The sequence below is a fragment of the Oryzias melastigma genome, linkage group LG4, assembly GCF_002922805.2.
Source record: "Oryzias melastigma strain HK-1 linkage group LG4, ASM292280v2, whole genome shotgun sequence".
In the NCBI taxonomy this organism is placed as follows: domain Eukaryota; kingdom Metazoa; phylum Chordata; class Actinopteri; order Beloniformes; family Adrianichthyidae; genus Oryzias; species Oryzias melastigma.
Genome location: NC_050515.1, coordinates 19,277,601 through 19,296,158, shown reverse-complemented (window position 1 = coordinate 19,296,158; position 18,558 = coordinate 19,277,601). Strand labels below are relative to the sequence as shown.

At 35.9% G+C, this 18,558-nt stretch overlaps 1 protein-coding gene across 1 annotated transcript in view; it reads right to left on the bottom strand.

The window, feature by feature from the left end:
• LOC112150300 (BMP/retinoic acid-inducible neural-specific protein 3) overlaps positions 1 to 18,558 on the bottom strand; it is a gene marked incomplete in the record, with an annotated part of 77,439 nt that overhangs the window by 19,965 nt on the left and 38,916 nt on the right. Inside the window, 2 exon segments of the mRNA XM_024278487.2 lie at positions 8,572 to 8,765; positions 13,058 to 13,248. Coding sequence (XP_024134255.1) covers positions 8,572 to 8,765; positions 13,058 to 13,248 — 385 coding nt within the window.

Sequence of the window (18,558 nt, the reverse complement as noted above, 5' to 3'; positions counted from 1 at the left end):
GAGATAAGTTAGATTTCCTCACAATGATATCTCTTTAAAAAATACTTTGTTTTATGAGCCAAAGGAAATGTTCCTCGTGCAATGTTAATGTTCTCCACTGTTGCATTAAAACAAAGCAGCTTTTTTTTTTCTTTTTACATAATCGACTGTGCTTATGAATGTGAGAGGAATTTAAAGTGGGGTAAACTCATTTGGGTTTCACTAAACTGCTGTAAGAGTGCTCTGCTGCAGTCACTTTTATGCAAGAACGCTCTGTTTATTTCCTATTTTGCTTTTTGTTTTTTCTATTATTATTATTTGCACACGGATTGATTGAAAAAGTTTTGATTGACCTTTTACAACAAAGGCCCTTCCAATAAAAATCCCCTTTTCCACTTCATTTGCAAGAAGAGGTCTTATTTCAGCGTTCTCCATTTTCGGAGCCGAGGAGCGTCCAACCGGATCTCATTTTTCTCTCTTTGTGCTTGTGGGGCGCCGTATGCCGTTCAGTGATTTGTCCTGGTCAGGCTTGTCAGAGGACAGTTGGTGTAAAGCGACAGATGGATGAGGCGAGACGATGAGGGTCAGTCGATCAGTAACACCATCATAAAGGGCTGAAGGGCTCAGGAACTCATAAGACTGCTGCTCCAAGTAGAGGTATACTCTGCACCTTCTAATGGTATTATCCAAAAATAAATGCTCAAAGGATGATCAAATATCCTTTTATGAGGTAAAAAACGAAAACTAGAGTATTTTTTTTTTCATATTCACACACATATATACAGTAGATGTGTGTATACTAGACATCTCTTGCTGCCTTTTTGAGGGATTTTATCGTGTTATGAGTTTAAGGAAATGAGAAACAATGCTTCAAGTCCACATGAATATTAAAACCATAAAAAAGAATAATTTGATATGTCGTATGATAAGCCATATGGCAAATACACTGACTGATGAGGAGAACATTCAATTTCCGTTCTGCTTACAAGCTGCTATTCACTATTGATACATTTCTGTATATTAAGAATACTTATTAGGACATTATGAGCCACCTTTATGAGATAGAGAAGTGACAAAACAAATTCCCTTTTCTGTTTGGTGTCTTCTTTCACTTTTTTTTTTATAGTGAAGCAGCCACATACATAAAACTGTGGAGTCATAAGTGCAACCGTGAAAGCGCAGAAGCAGAAATGTGCATGCTACATCTTCTTATCGGCTTTACATAGAGACGTGCGTGCTTATCGTTCTGCTTTTATAAATCTCAGCTTGAATTTTATGCATGTTCATGTGCCTGATTTCCCCAGGCATAATAATCAATCGATGGTTGCAGACGCTTTCTAAAAAGGTATTTGCATCTCAGTTTCTGCTGACACCAAAAAGTTTTTATAGAGACTAATGTCTTAAAAAATAGCAATAATCCAATTAAATACTTAAGAATACAAATTAAATCTTTTTCACTCCATTTTCACTTGAAAGTCAAGCTTTTTGTAATGGTTCACATTGTTTTATTTTTTCTTACCATGTTTCTATTAAACATATTTGCATGAATAAATGTGAATAAATGTCAAATATGAATCAAGTCCTTCTCTAAAAATATGTTGATTCTCTTTGTTGAGCTTAAACTAGAACTCTCATGAGAATATCACAGATGCTGCTCAAAAGTAGAACTTGTCAGAAAAAAAAAAAAAAAAAAATGAAAAGTTTTTTCATTATTTCTTAATACTTTGATATAAAGAGATAACCAAAATCCAGACACACAACTATGCAGCTAAATATTTTAAATTGTCAGTGTAATCCTCTCACCCCATATTTCACTTATTAGCAATGTACCATTAAAATCAAGGACTCAACTAAATTTAGCATTATTTTGTATATAATTGGAAATAAATTCTGGCATAAAGGGGTTAAATTACAAATGCTGACGAAGGCCTGAAGGGAAATATTCTTTTCACATTTTTGCTATATTCCAGCCCAAGTCTTTCAGACCAATAGATCTCCGTCTGTCTTTGAAATTGAGAATATTTTGAAAGAATTTCCTGATCCAATCACATGTTTGAACATGAGCCCGATCACTTGGTTTGATGACTCAATCGATATCGGATGTTGTCTCCCGATCACTATCAGCGATGTTATTTAGCCTTATGATAAGCGCTTTATATATTAAGCATATTTTTCATAGATTCACACTTGCGGGATTAATAACTCTTGAAAATGTTTTTAAACTGACAGCAAGTGTCTGTATTGGTCTGTCCGAACACAAAAAACAACCAACAAAGGCATTCCAACAGAAAAAAGTTTGGGTTTTTGTTTTTTTTTATTGTTAAGCTCTCTGCTGCCGACAGAGAGACGATTCATCATTAATTCATAATGCAACAACTTCAGTAATAATTTTTTGATTTTTAAATAAAGATAGGAATCACATTTGGTTAAAACAGTAGTTTCAAAGATATTAAAGCTAAAGACACAAATGACTAATTTTCATCGAAATAACTAAATTGTTAATTTCTTTCAAATTGATAATTGCACTATTATTACTTGACTGTTAAAATTACTTCACAAAAGTGATCTGTTTAGATTTTTAATAGCAAACGATTGTTAATGGAAAAAAAAAATAGGGAAACACCTAAATATGTTTATTAAATGTGTTAATTTCCTAAATGTGTTACAAAAATATTAGTTTGGGACACTGTTTTAGAAATTAAAACCTAATGATTTGGAATCGGATCGGGCACCAAAAAACCTGATCGAGACATCCTCCGATCTCCTGTTCTTAGATTTTAATTTTGTTAAAAATACACTTAACTTCAGTGTTGCAGTACTTCTGCAAGAGGATTTTTTTAAACAAATACAACTGCAAGATTTAAAGTGTTTCAACTAGAGACAAGTATTTTTACTATCTTAGAATGACAACTTACAGTAACTATGTTTTTGGTTGAGATAATTTTCCTTTTTTAAAGCGTTTGTGGAAGTTTTAAATTTCCCTTTCAAATAATCGCTCTCTTTTGTCGCTAGAATTTTAAATATATATAAACTGAAAAAAAAAAAGTAAAAAAAAACCCTTCCTAATCTTTTTTTTGTTTTTTTGTTTTTTTTTTACAGCCATCTATTTTCTGAACCTGCTCAATCCTTGTCAAGGTCACAGGGTTGCTGGAGCCTATCCCAGCAACTGTTGGATAAAGGCAAATGTACGCAGTCTGTAGCAGGGCCAACAAATATGCACGTTCTCACACTTACAGAAAATGTAAATACATCAATGAAGCATGTTTTTGGACTATTGGAGGAAGCGTGGCACCTGGAGAAAACCCACGCATGCTCAAGGAGAAGGTGCAAACTCCACACAGAAAGGATACAGCCCCTCTCAGTGGGAGGCGAGAGTGCCAACCACTACACCCCCAAACAGCCCTTCTTACCAAGCAATGATACTTAAATGCTGTAGAATGAAGATAACTGGAAATTTTGTTCATTCAACATATTTAAGAACATCTGAAAAATTCAAAATGAAACCTCAAAAGGGAATCAGTGCATCTGTCCTGCAAAACTAACTCTCAATATCCTACAATTCTTGCTATCCTGAGTCTCCTACTAGCATTGACCTCTGACCCCCCACTGGGATACCCATGCCTACAAGCTTTTGAACCAGATGCTATTTCTGAATCTGTTGAGTGCGTTGGTGAGAATTAAACAGTTTAAAAGATAGATCTACACACATGAACATGGTCACTGGTACTGATTCTGACTGATATAAAGGAACAAACATCAAGAGTGTACTCTTCTATAGTTTTATACATGGTCTGGTAAACAGCCAAATCAGTATGTAAAATCCATTTAGTGTATTTGCCGTGCAATAAAGGGCTTTCCAGCAGAATATGTCTCAATGTGGGAGGGGTACTGTACATGCAAACAGATTGAGGTGGCACCCGCAATCTGATTAATCAAATCCAAAACAGGTTTAGGGCAGCTGGTTTGGCATCTTCATCCAACATGTCTGAAAGGCAGGTGTTAACCGCCACGACTTTATGCACAAGTAGCTACAGTTATTATTGCAACAAGCAGACATATACATCACTAAAAGCGATGAGAGTGCAGCTTTTCTACTGGTGTAAATACTATAACCCAGGCAAAGATTAATGAGACATATTACCTCACCAGTGTTGCAATCTTGGCAATTTTGGATAAGTTAAGAGCTGATATGGAGCCAGTTGTTGGTAATTAAAACTGTCAATAGCATGTGTTTCTATCCCCAGCTTTTGTAGTTTACCATGCATTCATCTATTTCAGTGTTCTGTGCACTCTTCCCTTTTCCTAAAGCGACTGTGCTATAGCCAGCTAAAACTGACAGCCCTCCACATGAGCCATGGATGTTAAATCAAAACAAATATTTAGAAAAGTCGCCACTAGAGACAACTATTCACAAATCTATAAAAAAAACAAAAAACAAAAACAACAAAAAAAAAAGATTGGTAACAATTTGCAGGGTTACATTTTGAACACTTCTTTTTGGCTATTGTGGTGAAACTTACTGTAGATGTATTTGCTGGAGCTCATTACATTTTGCCTTCTCCAGTAAAATCTCCATTTCCATCAGGTCAATTTTCATTTTGCGCTTGGATCCTTTCTGCCCTGCTTCTTAGCTTGATGTTACAACGATTGAACCCCTCTCTTTCTCATTTTTGCAACATTCTTTTGCCTTATAAATTGTGCAAGTATTCTGAGTTGATCACCTGCTAACTCCATACAAGTAGCATCTTCAAATCTATTTGAGTTGGTGCTTTATTAGAGATCTTGGTAAATCAAGCTTCAGATATAGAAAGGATATTAAGTTTTAGCTTTCTGTCACATTTAAAGTGCTAATTGCATTTGAAAAAAACCTTCAAATTGATTGTGTAGCTATCATGTATTGGTTAGCTTGACACCAGTATATGATATTGAATAAATGTGTAACTGAGGTTTTTCTTTAAAAGGTTTTCTTGGTCACTTGCTATTTCCATGTCAACAGTTACCTCTTTCTTTAAGTAAAAAGTGCCAAAAAACAAAATAGCTTATTTGTCATAAGGTCTTACCATTTATATTTTTAATTCTAAATGAAAAATAAATATGTAGATTAATTTGGGTCAATGGTCTTCAACCTAGTGGCTCTTTTATCCCTCTTTTGTGGCTATTTGGCTGATGCAAATAATTTGAATAATAGCTTTTTTATTAATATTATTTTGGTTCATTTGTTTTAGCGTTTATTAAGTTTTGGCATCTATGGTTAGTTTTTTAACATGTCAGATAACTGAGCAAAATGATAAAACTTTAATCTACTATTATTAGAGTAAATGTAAAGTACTTATTCTTCTATTCTGCTGCACAACAGATCTTAGTTGCTGTTAAGAGACAATTTTCTTCAATAGTTTAATTGCATGTACTGTATGTCTATGTATTCATTTTGCATTAACAATGGAAATGTATTAATGAAGAAAAAATGAAAATATCATGTTTGACTTTTTCCGTATTCTTAGTTTAAGTAAATCTCCTGCAACAGGAGGATCTGATTTGATACAGATTATATTTTATTTTGAAATTAACTTTTATGGTGCTAATCATAAAAATAAGCCAAATTTGTCATGTAGAAAAATATAATACTTTTAAAATTCAACAATTGTAAATGTTTAAAGCCGTATTTTAAAATTGAAGGTCACAAAAACATAGTTAAATAATAATTTTATAAACATAGTGGCTCACACTGGGTTTTGGTCTGTAGAAACTGGACCAAATGGCTCTTTTAGTGTTAAAGATTGCAAACCCCCTGATTTAGGTAAAAGAATCGAATTGCATTGTATTGCCACAGAGTTAGTTAAATCTTTTGTGTATTGATTTATAAAGCATGTATGCATATTGAATCTTGTGAAAGGGAAAGATACACAACCCTAGTGAGTTACGAAGTGCATTTGCTATTATAAGAGTTTAACTAAGCCATCCTTTGTCTACAAGGAGATAACTTGAGATCAGAAGCTTCTGCTGTTTCCTCAGTCAAGTCTGGCTCTATGTTGATCACTTAGCTTGGAAAAAAGTGGCTATATAAATGCTGCCTCAGAATAGAAAATTATGTAAGTGTAACAAAAACCCTCTTCTTTCAAATGTACTGCAGTCATCACTCAAACAAACAGGCTGTGCTATGTGTACTCACTCCTTTAAGAAAACCAAAATCCCTTCAATACATCACAGGAAAAACTCAGCTTTGTCTCAGAAATGACCTTCATTTTTCCCTTTGGATAGTGACAGCTCGGGGGTACTGGATCAACAACCTTGCTCATTCATTCCTGAACTCGTTTGATTTCAAATTCATGCAGGGGTGCAATCTGTTCTGTTACTCTGCGGGTCATCGCTTTGTGGAAAGAATGTGCGTCTGAGGGCGAATCTGTCTCTCCTTTCACTCACTTTCCCCCTGATGAAGGGTGAGTCTCTTCCCACCTGTCAGTCACACCAAATGACAGCCTTTGGTGCATGAAAGCACACTCTCACCTCCACTCTTCCTGTCTGTTGCTACAGAAAAAATCCTTAATTTTTCAAGCGGTGGAACAGACGGAAGCATCAACCGCTGCGGCCGCCTGGGCTGGAGCATTCAATCCCCAAAACAAACAGAATGTAGAGCGATGGTATTAGTACAGGGATACTGATTCAACACGGAAAGCTACACAAACGGCACACTTCTCAAGAAGTGGAAAAGGCACGGAGAACGCTCGTCCTCCTCTCTACCACCTTATTACCCCTGTGCCACCTAAAGGTGACAACCAGAGGCAGGAAGCTGTCACCCGCCGTGTTTCACAGGACTCATTTATCTTCCCCCCACCATATGTGCTCATCACATTGCTTTCTGCAGCATGGATGTGCTCACGGCAGCTGAAGATCCAATCTTAACACAAGCAGGCTGATAAAGAACATAATCCTCTATTTTAATTTAATGTGAAAAAATACAATTCTGCAACGGAAAATCACACTAAGATATCTTTTTAAGGTTTAATTTGCAAATTGACCTTGAATGTTTCCTTTGCATGAATAGGTTTATTGGTTTACGGAATGTCAGTTGAATTTCATTTTTAACTACATATGCAGAATTGATTTGTTTTTTGTTTTTTTATTTGAAATCTCAATCTTCATTCTAAACCAAATTGTTGAATTTTTACATTATTTTAAACTTAAATTTAGTTATTAAAAGTTATAAACCACTCTTGTTCTGTAGATTCAAGCGCTAGAAGCTCCGCGCTAACTCTAGTGGACCGGTAATTATTGATGACGTCATCGAACGAAAGTAACGGCTGAAATATTAGAGACTACTTTTGTATAACATTCTGTTTGGACGGCCAGATGAAGGAGAACGGACAAGGGCTAGGGAGGGGGGAAGAATTCAAACTGGGCCAAAATGTTACTAAAAATGTTTTAAAAAGTGACTGATGCTTATTTTGTATTTGGTGCTTTAAGTAATTTGAATATGTTTAATTGTTTTATGACAATAATTCCTGATCCAGAAGTCCTTCATTACATTGCTTATTTTTAATTGAATGTATTTTTAAACACTATTCCTTCAATTCTGAGTTGTCAGAACAACTTCCAATCTCTGGTTTTTGCTCAACGACAAAATATTGCACAATTTATTGTGTAATGCTACTGGGCTCGGAGTTTGAGCACATTTGAAATTAAAGTCTACATAAACAGTAGTATATGCACATTTTGGGCTTCGACATTCAAAAGTCTTACACTCATGTGCCGCTACATACATTTTTAAGTCTGTTTTCAGGCTCTACGTAAAAAAAAAAAAACACACACAGCCAAAGAAAATGCATTGAAAGTTAAACCATTTGAACTTTGACCAATCAGGAATTCCTTCCCTACTCGCTATATAGTGCACTATACAGTGTGTTCACCAATTTCTAGTAGTGTCTGACTCTACCATTCCAAAAGTGCCCTAGAAATTTCCTAGTACCCTTTCTAAAAAAATGTGCATGTATCGATGCTCACTACATGAGCAAATATGGACTACAATGCATAGTGGTTGAACATTTTTGAGAAAAAAAGCGTGCTTAAATGTCATTTTGTCAATAAAGCATTTACATTTTCATCTTCAGAACACAGTGGAGTCATGAACAGACGTCATGAAATGTTTGTATTGATTTGATTTTCACTTTGTGAAATTGGTGACATCATGTCTGGCGTTTAGAAGAATAAAAGAAAAGTAGTGACCATCTTGTCCAAATTTCTTTTAAAATTCAGGGCACTATATGGTCCCACACAATATAGTTTTCGCCATTTTTCACCAAACCTCTTCCAACCAGTATCAGTTGGCGACAAACCTGTGCCCTGCCTGAATATACTGTATTTTAGTGCTCAGTTTATATTTTTATTAGTCTTTTTCAAATCTGAAGATTCATCAAAAAGTGGTAGCATGAGATTTTCTGCTCAGAGTAGACCAGCACCTGTCTATGTTTGCATTATGATGTAGAGCAGGATGATATAATGGATGATTTACTGAAGGTCAAACACTGTGAAATGGTTATTAATCACTGTACTTGATTGCGCTCCGAGAACTCTGAACAGAATATTCGGAAGCATTACCTTGATGGCAGTGGAGGCAATCTGGATGTGGTGCAGCTTGCGCAGAGTGCTCTCCCTGTCGATGAAGTAGGATGCGGCCAGCTGGTGCAGAGCTTCCAGGGTCACGGCGGAGGAGTTGCCTGAGTAATCGCTCACCTCTGGAGCTTTTTTACTCAGTTTCCGCTTGTCGACAAATATTGTTAAGGCTTCTTCTCCTGCACAGTTGAACAAGAAATGGATACATCATTATTTGGCAAAAAAAAAGAAAAAAAAGAAAAGTTGCAGTTACACTTGCCTTTCAGGGGACTAAGAGTTTTAAGAATTTATTTTGAGTGACTGGTTGTTTGTATATTTGTGTGCTAATTTTTCCTTTATTGTTGTTTTAGAAAAACTAAGAAAAAAAAAACTTCAAAATTTTGATCATAATCCAATAGCTTTAGTATTTGTTTTTTTATTTTCTTTTAAAGAACCACACATATAATGTTTTACAATAATTTAAAATCATTCCTAGAGTCCTTTTAATTATGCTTATGGCAGTTTTGTTGTTTTTGCAAAGCTGCATTACCGGTGCTATAAAAATAGCTAGCAATAGTCCTGCCGTAGAGTTTTGAGGCACAGTTCAGATGGAGAAAACAAAGGCGTACATGGATCTAGTCGTCTACAAGTGGATACATCAGAATGGAGTAGAAAAGGGAGCTTATGGCATGTCCATCGTATTTTCTTAGTCACAAATATGCACTTTTTCCAGCAGCATTTTTTTGTCTGCCCCTGCTTCAAAATGATTTAGCTGAAGAAATGCTTCATTTTAAATTTCTATTCATACTGTTTGTCCTCCATCATCAGAAAAGGCCACAAAAACATGTGAAAATACAAAAAAAAAGTTTTTTCTTTCCTTTGACACTCTCCTTGTACTTTTTGTGTATGGCCTTCAAATAAATTGGATTATGGTTTGGAGCTTGATAAACAAACTTAGCTTCATTACACTGACCAGGTTTCTGTGTCAAACGTGTCTTATGTTCACCAAAATGCACGTGAGTCCCTGAGCTTCTTAATGGACAATAATATGAACTTTTGTCCCTCTACACACAAACCAATTAGACTGGGTTTAGCAGATGCTGCCCCAGTCTTCACTAAAGGTTTTTTTAACATAGGTTTAAGACACAACCAACAACAACAAAAAAAAAAAAAACGCAGAAAATTGTGTTTGAAAAAATGTTTTACATTTGTGCTGAGGACTGGGCAAGACTTCTAACACAATTAAAACATCAATTTGACAAAAAACGCCATGAAAATAATCAGTTGATTCAGGTTTTCAAAAACATTTTAAAAGCTGTTCATTTAGTTTCCATGGAAAAATGAGCAAATTAGTAGTTTGTGACAGATCTGGACATGACTATTTCAAATACCTGTTGGGCAAAACATTTTTCTGAAACCATGGGGAGTCTCTGCTCTAATTTGCGTATATAAAACTTTAGAGTTGGGTAAAAAAACTGATAAGGATTTCCATATTTTCTTTCATATTGTTTGTCTTTGAAAGCTATTGCAGCCTAGTGGGACAGAACCTTAAATCAACATTTTCTTTTCTTGTTTACTACAATCTAAATTGTAGCGAGTAGATGCTAGTAACAAATATAGATGCTAAAAAAAATAGCAAGCGAGGCAATTAGAGGCAATTGTATACTTTAATCTGATGAATAAAAAAAGAATACTTGATTTGTCCTTGTTTTTATGAGGTCATACCAAGTAAAAAGGCACCTGATCAAGGATGTTGAATACTTGATTTAGTGTTGATAATATTAATAATAAAGTTTACTGATTTCCTTTTTTTATTTACCTTACTCGTGTCATTTGATTTCATTGAGGTTACAATTGTAAGTTTTTTGCTAAGTTTGTACCCATGATTATGGAAAGTTTCAGTTTTTAATCAGCACAGTCATTTTTTTTCTATTAGTCATTTATGCTTCATTTTTCAAAGTTCATTGTTCCCTGTTAATCAATCATTAATTTTCTTTTTTGCCACATTTTCTTTATTAGATTTGTCACATTTTAAGCTTTGTTATTTTTGAGTTAAGCAATTAAAGATCCGAGTTCCTGCCAAGAGCCAATTTCCTCCCTTTGAGATATCCAACAGTATTTTATGATGTTTTTTTTAGGGAAATACTCCCAGATAATCAGTCAAGATTCATTTTCTTGTCACTGATCTGAGAAAATATTTTTTAATTGGTTATTGGGCTTGACTGGTTTTCTGTGGTAACTCAGCATGAGCAACAGTAAAATATTCCACAGTTCAAGTGTCAGAGAACATCTTCTTGGTTAACAGCCACATATATATATATATATATATATATATATATATATATATATATATATATATATAATCTGTGTGTGTGTGTTTAGTTGCATTTGTATTATATATTTTTTCTCTTTAAAAGAAAATAGTTATCTTTTGTTTCTGATCATTTTTTAGGGTTATTAAAAAGTGTTAATCCAGCCGTCTGAAACATTGTTAAATTATTCTAGGGATCACATTTTCAAAAAAAAAAGTGTTTTATTACCTGCTAGAAAAATCCACCACTTACAATTATTGTTTGATGATGTCAAAAATATTGCAACTGTTAGAACAATAAAAGCTGATTGAACCCTTAAAAAAACACAAAATATAAAAGCATTGGCACCAAAATACCAATTGTTGAAGTGTGTGTGCAAAAAGTGGGCGAACACATGATGTTTGTTACATGTCGTCCTCCAATAAAGGTTTAGGTGTTAAGGAAATTATGTTTAACCTTTTAAGACCTGAGCTAATATTTGAGATAACCCTTTACACAGGGACCCAGTTAAGCAGAATTGACTAATATAGTAAAAACGGGATGTCCTTATAATTTCAAGATGGTAATAAATAGTAAAATAAATGGTTTGAGTATTTTTTCTTCCATTTATAGTCAAAAGTAATGATAACAAGCTGACTTTTTTCACACTGAATTTTCTGTCCTCTGTTAAAAAGGAATGCAAAATTCCATTATCCCAGGTCATCCTGTGGAGGCATCTCAGAAGCATAAGGCCACTCAACCACAATTAGGATAAGCTGCGCCTTGTCTTATCCAAAGCCACTCATAGCAGTTAGCTGCTCATACATCTCGGGATACTAAGAGTCCCAAAGACACTGCACATCATCTTTCTCATAATAATGCAGTCTTAATGCTTTGGAGCCATTTTTCTGCCTGCTGCTTCCCTCGCTCAGTGGCTGAAGGGGCACGGTCTTAATATTGCGATCTATTTATTAATTTCATTAACTCCATATGTTTTCTGGGTGTGGTAGCAATCTATCCAGAGCTATGAAGGCACTTCTCTGGCAAAGACCCCAGGAAAACTTCTCATTCTTATTTTTTCATAACACTAAGCGCTGGCTAAGAGCCAAAGAGAGCTGCATTAGCTCAGCAACCTGGAAGGGTAGATGCATCTACTCACCACTGCTAACCTTTTTTAAAAGCTCACATAAGATTTGGATGGCATGTTATACGATATTACATTTGAGTGATTTCCAATTAATTTTATGCTATTCCAAATTATTATTGTTATTATTATTTTTACTTATTTTTTGCAAAAGTTGTAAATAAACCAACTTTCCAGGAGCACAACTAATATTGTTATGACTTTTTTATGCAGTCATAAATCAACAAAATGCAGATTTTGCCCGTTTTGTAGCATTAAATTATGTTTCACTGTGTTATTCGGTTACTCTGAGCGAATTGCTGTAATGTGCCAACCCCATCTGTTACCATATGGAACACCTGGTGGAGCGAATTCGAACAGCTTTTATCATCACAAACCGTATACTGCCCTTAAGCCTACATCATCTGTGAAAGAGGTAATTCCTTCAAGCATATTTTCCCCTCTGTGGTTGCAATATAACACTTGGACTAACTAGCTCTTCTCCAGAACAATGCCCCCTTTATTCCTGCATCTTCCACCAGAATCATATAGTGATGGGATATGCTTAGCAGGGAGACGGCTTCAGCAAAACTACTAGAATTGGACCTAATTACCTCGGTAGCTGCAGCTGATAAAATCTGCCAGCAGCAATTTTCATCTCGCTCAGGAAAATTGATGGATGCTCACTTAAACTGTGAAGGTTGCCTCTGTCTGTATCTGTTTGAAATCAAAAGACAACTGCTCTAAAAATCAGAGCCATCTGAATTTGTCCCCATTGTTGGTGCAGAGTGCATGCATTCAAAGCTGAAAGAGTGAAGGAAAAAGCTGAAAGTAAATGGTGCGAAAAGAATCAGTCACCCAGAATTGTAAATGTCTCGCATTAATGTAATGCCTTTTTACTTTGACAGTTTACAAAGTGCTTAACGGTGTTGGAATTGCAGTGTAAGGTACATGGAGTTTCACTATTCCCTCAGACTTTTGCATGTGAAGAAGAGCTCCCTAAAGTCTTGTGCATTTTAGCACAATAACAAATAACTCAAAAACGCCTTAGTGAAATTTTTTTTTTTTTTTTTCTTACCTCCCAATGTAGCTGACAGCAGGAAGTGGGTTCCATACTTCTTGATCAGATTGTCAGTGATCATCTGGGTTGTCGGCCTGCGGCCAAGCAGTCGAATATTCCTGACAAACTCTGGTGTCAGCGGTAACTGGGACTCCAAGAAATCTCTTCTTTCCACTGCTAAATTGTTCACCTTCCATCTTCCAAACTCCCTGAAAAGTAGCAAAGAAGGACATAAATTAGCTTGACATCCAAATCTGTGAAGGGTTTCAAACTCCAAACTTAATCTATCCCACTATTTTTTTCCTTTCCACTTATGTTTAACAAAACCAGACAATCTACAGTGAATCCTCCTGATGCTACCGCCGCGTTAAAGCAACCACTTTTAATAAAAAGCCTATGTAAACAGGTACATATATGTGTTTCAGGCTTCTGTGTTCAAAACTCCCCTGTTAATCCGTCGCTATGCAGGTATCTAAGTTAATTTTTGGGCTCTATCAACAAAACTTGTGACCATTGAACGCATGCTGAAAGCCAAACTAGTGGAACCTTGACCAATAAAGGACTAGGATTTGGTAGACATTTAAACAGTGTCCTTTTTCATTTTTGGAAGAACCAACAATTAGAAAAGTGATCATGAAGGAGAAATTAATAATTTTGGTTTGTGCCAGGCTGGAATTATATAAGTCTTTCTTAAATTGGAATAAAGCTGTGAAAGAAAAAGCCTAAAACAAGATTTGCAATATTTGCACTTTTTAACCTTCTGCACCAAGCCCCTTCCAACTGCGAGTACATACGCTAGTATCTGGTCCTGACAGTCCAGTGTAAACGCCATATGCTAAAAAACGAGACCAAGAACTTGCGCTAAGCATGTTCTTGAACACGCCCCGCATGCTGTGATACATTCAATCCAAAAAATGACATTAGACAGAATATAAAATGGATTGAACATCTAATTTTCGCCTGCTGAGCTACATGAGGTAATAAAAACATCCGTTTCTCGATTAATAAGAGCTTCGTTCAGGCTGAAACCTCAACGGTGATCTCTGTGGACACACAGTATGTCAACAATCAGCTCTACACTCAGGCTCGTCTGAACCGTATTATCAGGTGATGTTGATTCAATATAAATACATATGCCACCTCCACTAGTCATTTTAGTGCAGCTAACCGGCCACTAAGCCCAAGCTTGATCTCAGAAACTGAGCTTGTATTCGGCTTGCATATCTCTTTATTGGGGAACTACCACTTCTCAAAGCAAGGGTCCCTTTATAAAGTTTCCATGTGCTGATCTGGATAAAGAGTTGGATCAGGAAGGGCATTCAAATGACATGTTTGAATCGTGGGGTGATTCACTCCCTGGCACTTCATGGCAACCCATGAAAGGAGATGCCACAAGGAAAAGCAAAACATTTACAATTCTTTTTAAAATATATGCACAAATTGATCAATGGATCAAAAACAACTCAACGCCTTCATTCTCTGTCAAATAACGCCGTCTTTTCGTCTATGGGTTTGTATTCTGTTTGTATTTTCTTCCCTCTTCTTCCATTTGTATTCCCATTTGTGTTTCTCTACCCTCCCCCTTTCCCTCTCTTTCAGAGCCAAGTACTCTGGAGGTAAATTGTTTTCTGATACACATGTATTGGCCGCATTGTGCATGTTCCACATAGCTTTGCACAGAAGACATACAGTAGTGAGTTTACACACTCAGGAGACACACAGTCAACAAGGGCATGGTGCTTCTGCATGCATGTCAGATCACACATGGGTATGTTTGAGAAAATGGACAGACGGGCACAGACCCAGACAAAAAAACAGCAGTTTACCAACTTAACTTGCATTCAGTGAAGTAATGTCTACACTTAGTGTCATTACTTGATATGTGTGCTTGGTTCTGAGCCAAAATACCAGAAGTCCTAAATTACTTGAATGATATAAAGGCAATGGCAGATATGTACACATCAACATATCAGTTCAAAATAGTACTTGCTGCATTTCCAATGATGATAACCCCTCATTCTCTCAAAACATCTTTAAATCCCTTTTGGCACATCATAGGAGGTGACTTCAACCTGTTACTTGGCCTGGAACTTGACAGACTTAGTACAGCTGGAATTAATGTATAGTGGTCCCTAGGTATAACACGGGTCACTCTTCACTTTTGCAAAATATTCGCAGCTAATTACAGCAACTTACAGCTAATTATGTTCTGCATCCTGATTGGATGAAAACTATTGTAAATCAGTCTTCTCCGAGCCACATCTCCTGTACAGAATGCATTCAGCTTGCAAAACTTACATAAATCTTCAATCACTAGTATAATCTTTGTCTTCATTCTATAATTCTATACTTATATTTCTATGAAGGTTTGAGCTTTGACAGTAGAGTGTTTAAATTCATGAGGCTTCATAAAGTTCTGCTGCTTATAGGAATGTAGTACCAGTGCCACATCATCAATTTTTACCTGACCAACAAGTTTCAGCCTTATAGTTATTGCTTAATGGCGCCAGTGTAGAGGTGTGGACATGGCGTGCACCACTTTGTTTGGATTTGGTTTACAAAGACAGCCCATCTCTCTCTTTCTGCTGATCCTGTTCCAGTGTGCATGGGAGGGGCTACTCACGGGGCACGCGCTCTCATGCACGTATTCCTCCGCTGACAGTGACAACAAATGCACGCAGATTGCAGAGCAGCTGCAAGCAAAAAGTTCTGAAGTTTGGCTGCATTTTTTCAAAGTAGATGCAGACACTGTCTCAGATGTAACGACAAAAACCTGTAACAACCTGTCTAAACATAATGCCAAAATACATCCTATTCTAGTGGACAGGTGCGCGGCATTTAACTGTCCAAGTGAGATGTCTAGCACTGCTATTGTTTCTACAGGTGTGTACGCAAGTCGTACACACCTGGAACACGTAACGAAAGATAAGATAAAGATAAGTGCATGAAATTTCAATAAAAAGTAGGGAGGAAAAAAATATGGCTACCAATACTGTAAAAAAAATAGTCATATAATATCAATAGGCTGAAAGTTCAGATTGTGCCTCAGTATTTATAAATCACATAGCATACTATGTAAAATGAATTAAAATACAACACAGTGTATTTTCATTTCCACTGTTATTGTTCTTTGAAGTGAGGAGGCCATTTGATTTTCACTGTATTTTGGTGCTAACTGCAGTTTATTTAAGTTGTTACCTTAAAAGGTTTGTTATTGTTGATGAAAAAAAGGACATTAAATCAACATATTTTGTTTTAGCTTTTGCAAAATAAAAGGTTTTATGTTTATAGTTTGTTGTTTGTCTCCTCCCTCCTTGTTTTCACACAGAAAGTATCCATAAGCAGTATCGATAAGAGGAGTAGTATTGCTAAAATCTTAAAGATACCCCTCCTAATATGCCTCACGATAAAGCTACAGAGCCTGCTTGCTACCCAGCTGATTTTCCTATTTGCATTTTGGAAATTGCTGGCATTTTTTTTTCAAAAAAGTGAAATTATTCAATTTATTAAAAAAAAAATAAAAAAAGGCCAGACAAGACCATAATATATTTTCCTACATAATTGTCCTCTCCTAGCTGGAGCAAGAACCCACCCTTCTTTACAGCTACAATCTCTCTAATCAACAAAGACCTAAAAAAAACATGTATAAAGCACTTGCAAGTAGACTACAACAGATATAAGTCATTCTTAGCAAACTGGGTTTGTCAAAAGCGAATTTAGATTAAAATGTTTGCAGACTGGATAGTATAATAAACGTTTGTTCTATTAAAAACTATACGCTCATAGGAAGGTATTGGAAATGTTGAACTGGAAGTTCCTTCGTGCTGCTCTGCATAAATATTAGTTTGGGGAATTTTTCATTGATTTGATTAAAATATTAAGTTGCAGCCTAATCCTGTCTGCCAGAAGAAATGAACAGATATATCCATTAGGTTATTGCTTAACAGAGGAACCCAACAGAATTCCTCACTCTTCCATTTCCTGGTTGTTATAGTACCTATTGGACATTTGGTACAGAGTGTATTATAATTAAACACAAGCTATGATAAGACCAGTTTTCTTCCAAATTTGCAATTTTTGTTTGCTACTTCTGTTTGATGATTATGATGAATTCTCATCCATTTTAGACTTCTTCATTAGCTGGAGCAAGGCAGTTTTATATTATAGATTGGTAATACACAGGAAATGTTTCCAATACCAGTTATGTCAATAAATATTTCTTGGTAAACATATTTCTTTAAAAGATTATTAGACGAGTGGACATAAACTACATCCCATTACTAAAAAGCATACAGGATGATTTAATATGTTGAGTTTATAATCCAATTATATCCCTCAGACTCATCACCCTATGAGGCACCCTCATCTCCAGAACATTCTTTGCAAACTCCTCTTTTAGAATCACTCCTCCTCCATTCTTTCCATTCACACTATGATCAAACAGCTTGAACCTGCTCCCAATCTATAAGCCTTACTCCCTTTCCATCTGTTCTCTTGAACACACAGGACATCCACCTTTCTCCTTTCCATCATGTTGGCCGACTCTCTTGTTTTTCATATTGAACACACACTTTTGCCACACTTATTTGACTTTTTTTTCTCTCTTCCAACAAACATACCTTGCTTGGTTCTGTCTTTGACAAAAAGGTCAAACGCACCAGTGAAGTGAGCCACCTAGCCACCAATCATTTTGGCTTTGGTTTTGCATCAGATGACCCCACAGACAAAATCTTCTGTATGTATCTATACTTGGATTCCCCACAAGAAAGCATTGGATTGAGCAATCTGGTGTGTATATATATATATATATATATAAGTTGCCTAAAAGTATATTTTGTGATCAGAAAGACAACAAAGCATCTTTAATATTTCTTTTTTTTTTCTTTTCCTCTCGAAGCCCGGTCTCGACCATGAGTGTCAGCTTTAAAGTGCTTTTCATGGAAATTAATTCCCTGGTGCATCGCTGATTATACAGTGATATCTTTAGACACATTCATGTATTATTGCATCTGACAGATGACAAAACATTGCAAGGAGGAGCACGGGAGGATTTCAGTCAGCTTTGTGTGCTTTGTGAGACAAAAAAACACTGAGCCTATCTCCCCCTCACAGATTTTAAGCAGTTATTATTCAACATTTATACAAGGGAAAAAAAGCACGGAGCACATACAATATGAGTGGGGAAAGAAACTGCATGTCAAAGGCAGGGAGATAAGCTGAAAGGAAGCAAAACTCAAGGAATCAATAAACACTAAGCTTGCAACCTGTTCCATTCTTGCTGTGTATTTGGAAAATTTGCAGAGAGCCCAGCTCCCTTAAGACATGTTGAATGCCCTTCAAACCATGAAAAAAGTTCTCCTAGTATTTGCAAAAGCTATCCGTGTCACTGGAAACACTACATTTTATATGTTTTCGTATTTACACTTTATACCTGCATTTTTGATCAACTTATCTAAAGTGCTGTTTTGAAAAGGTCTTGTTTAAATGTAAGAGAACATTAACAGTAGGTAGTCCTGTCA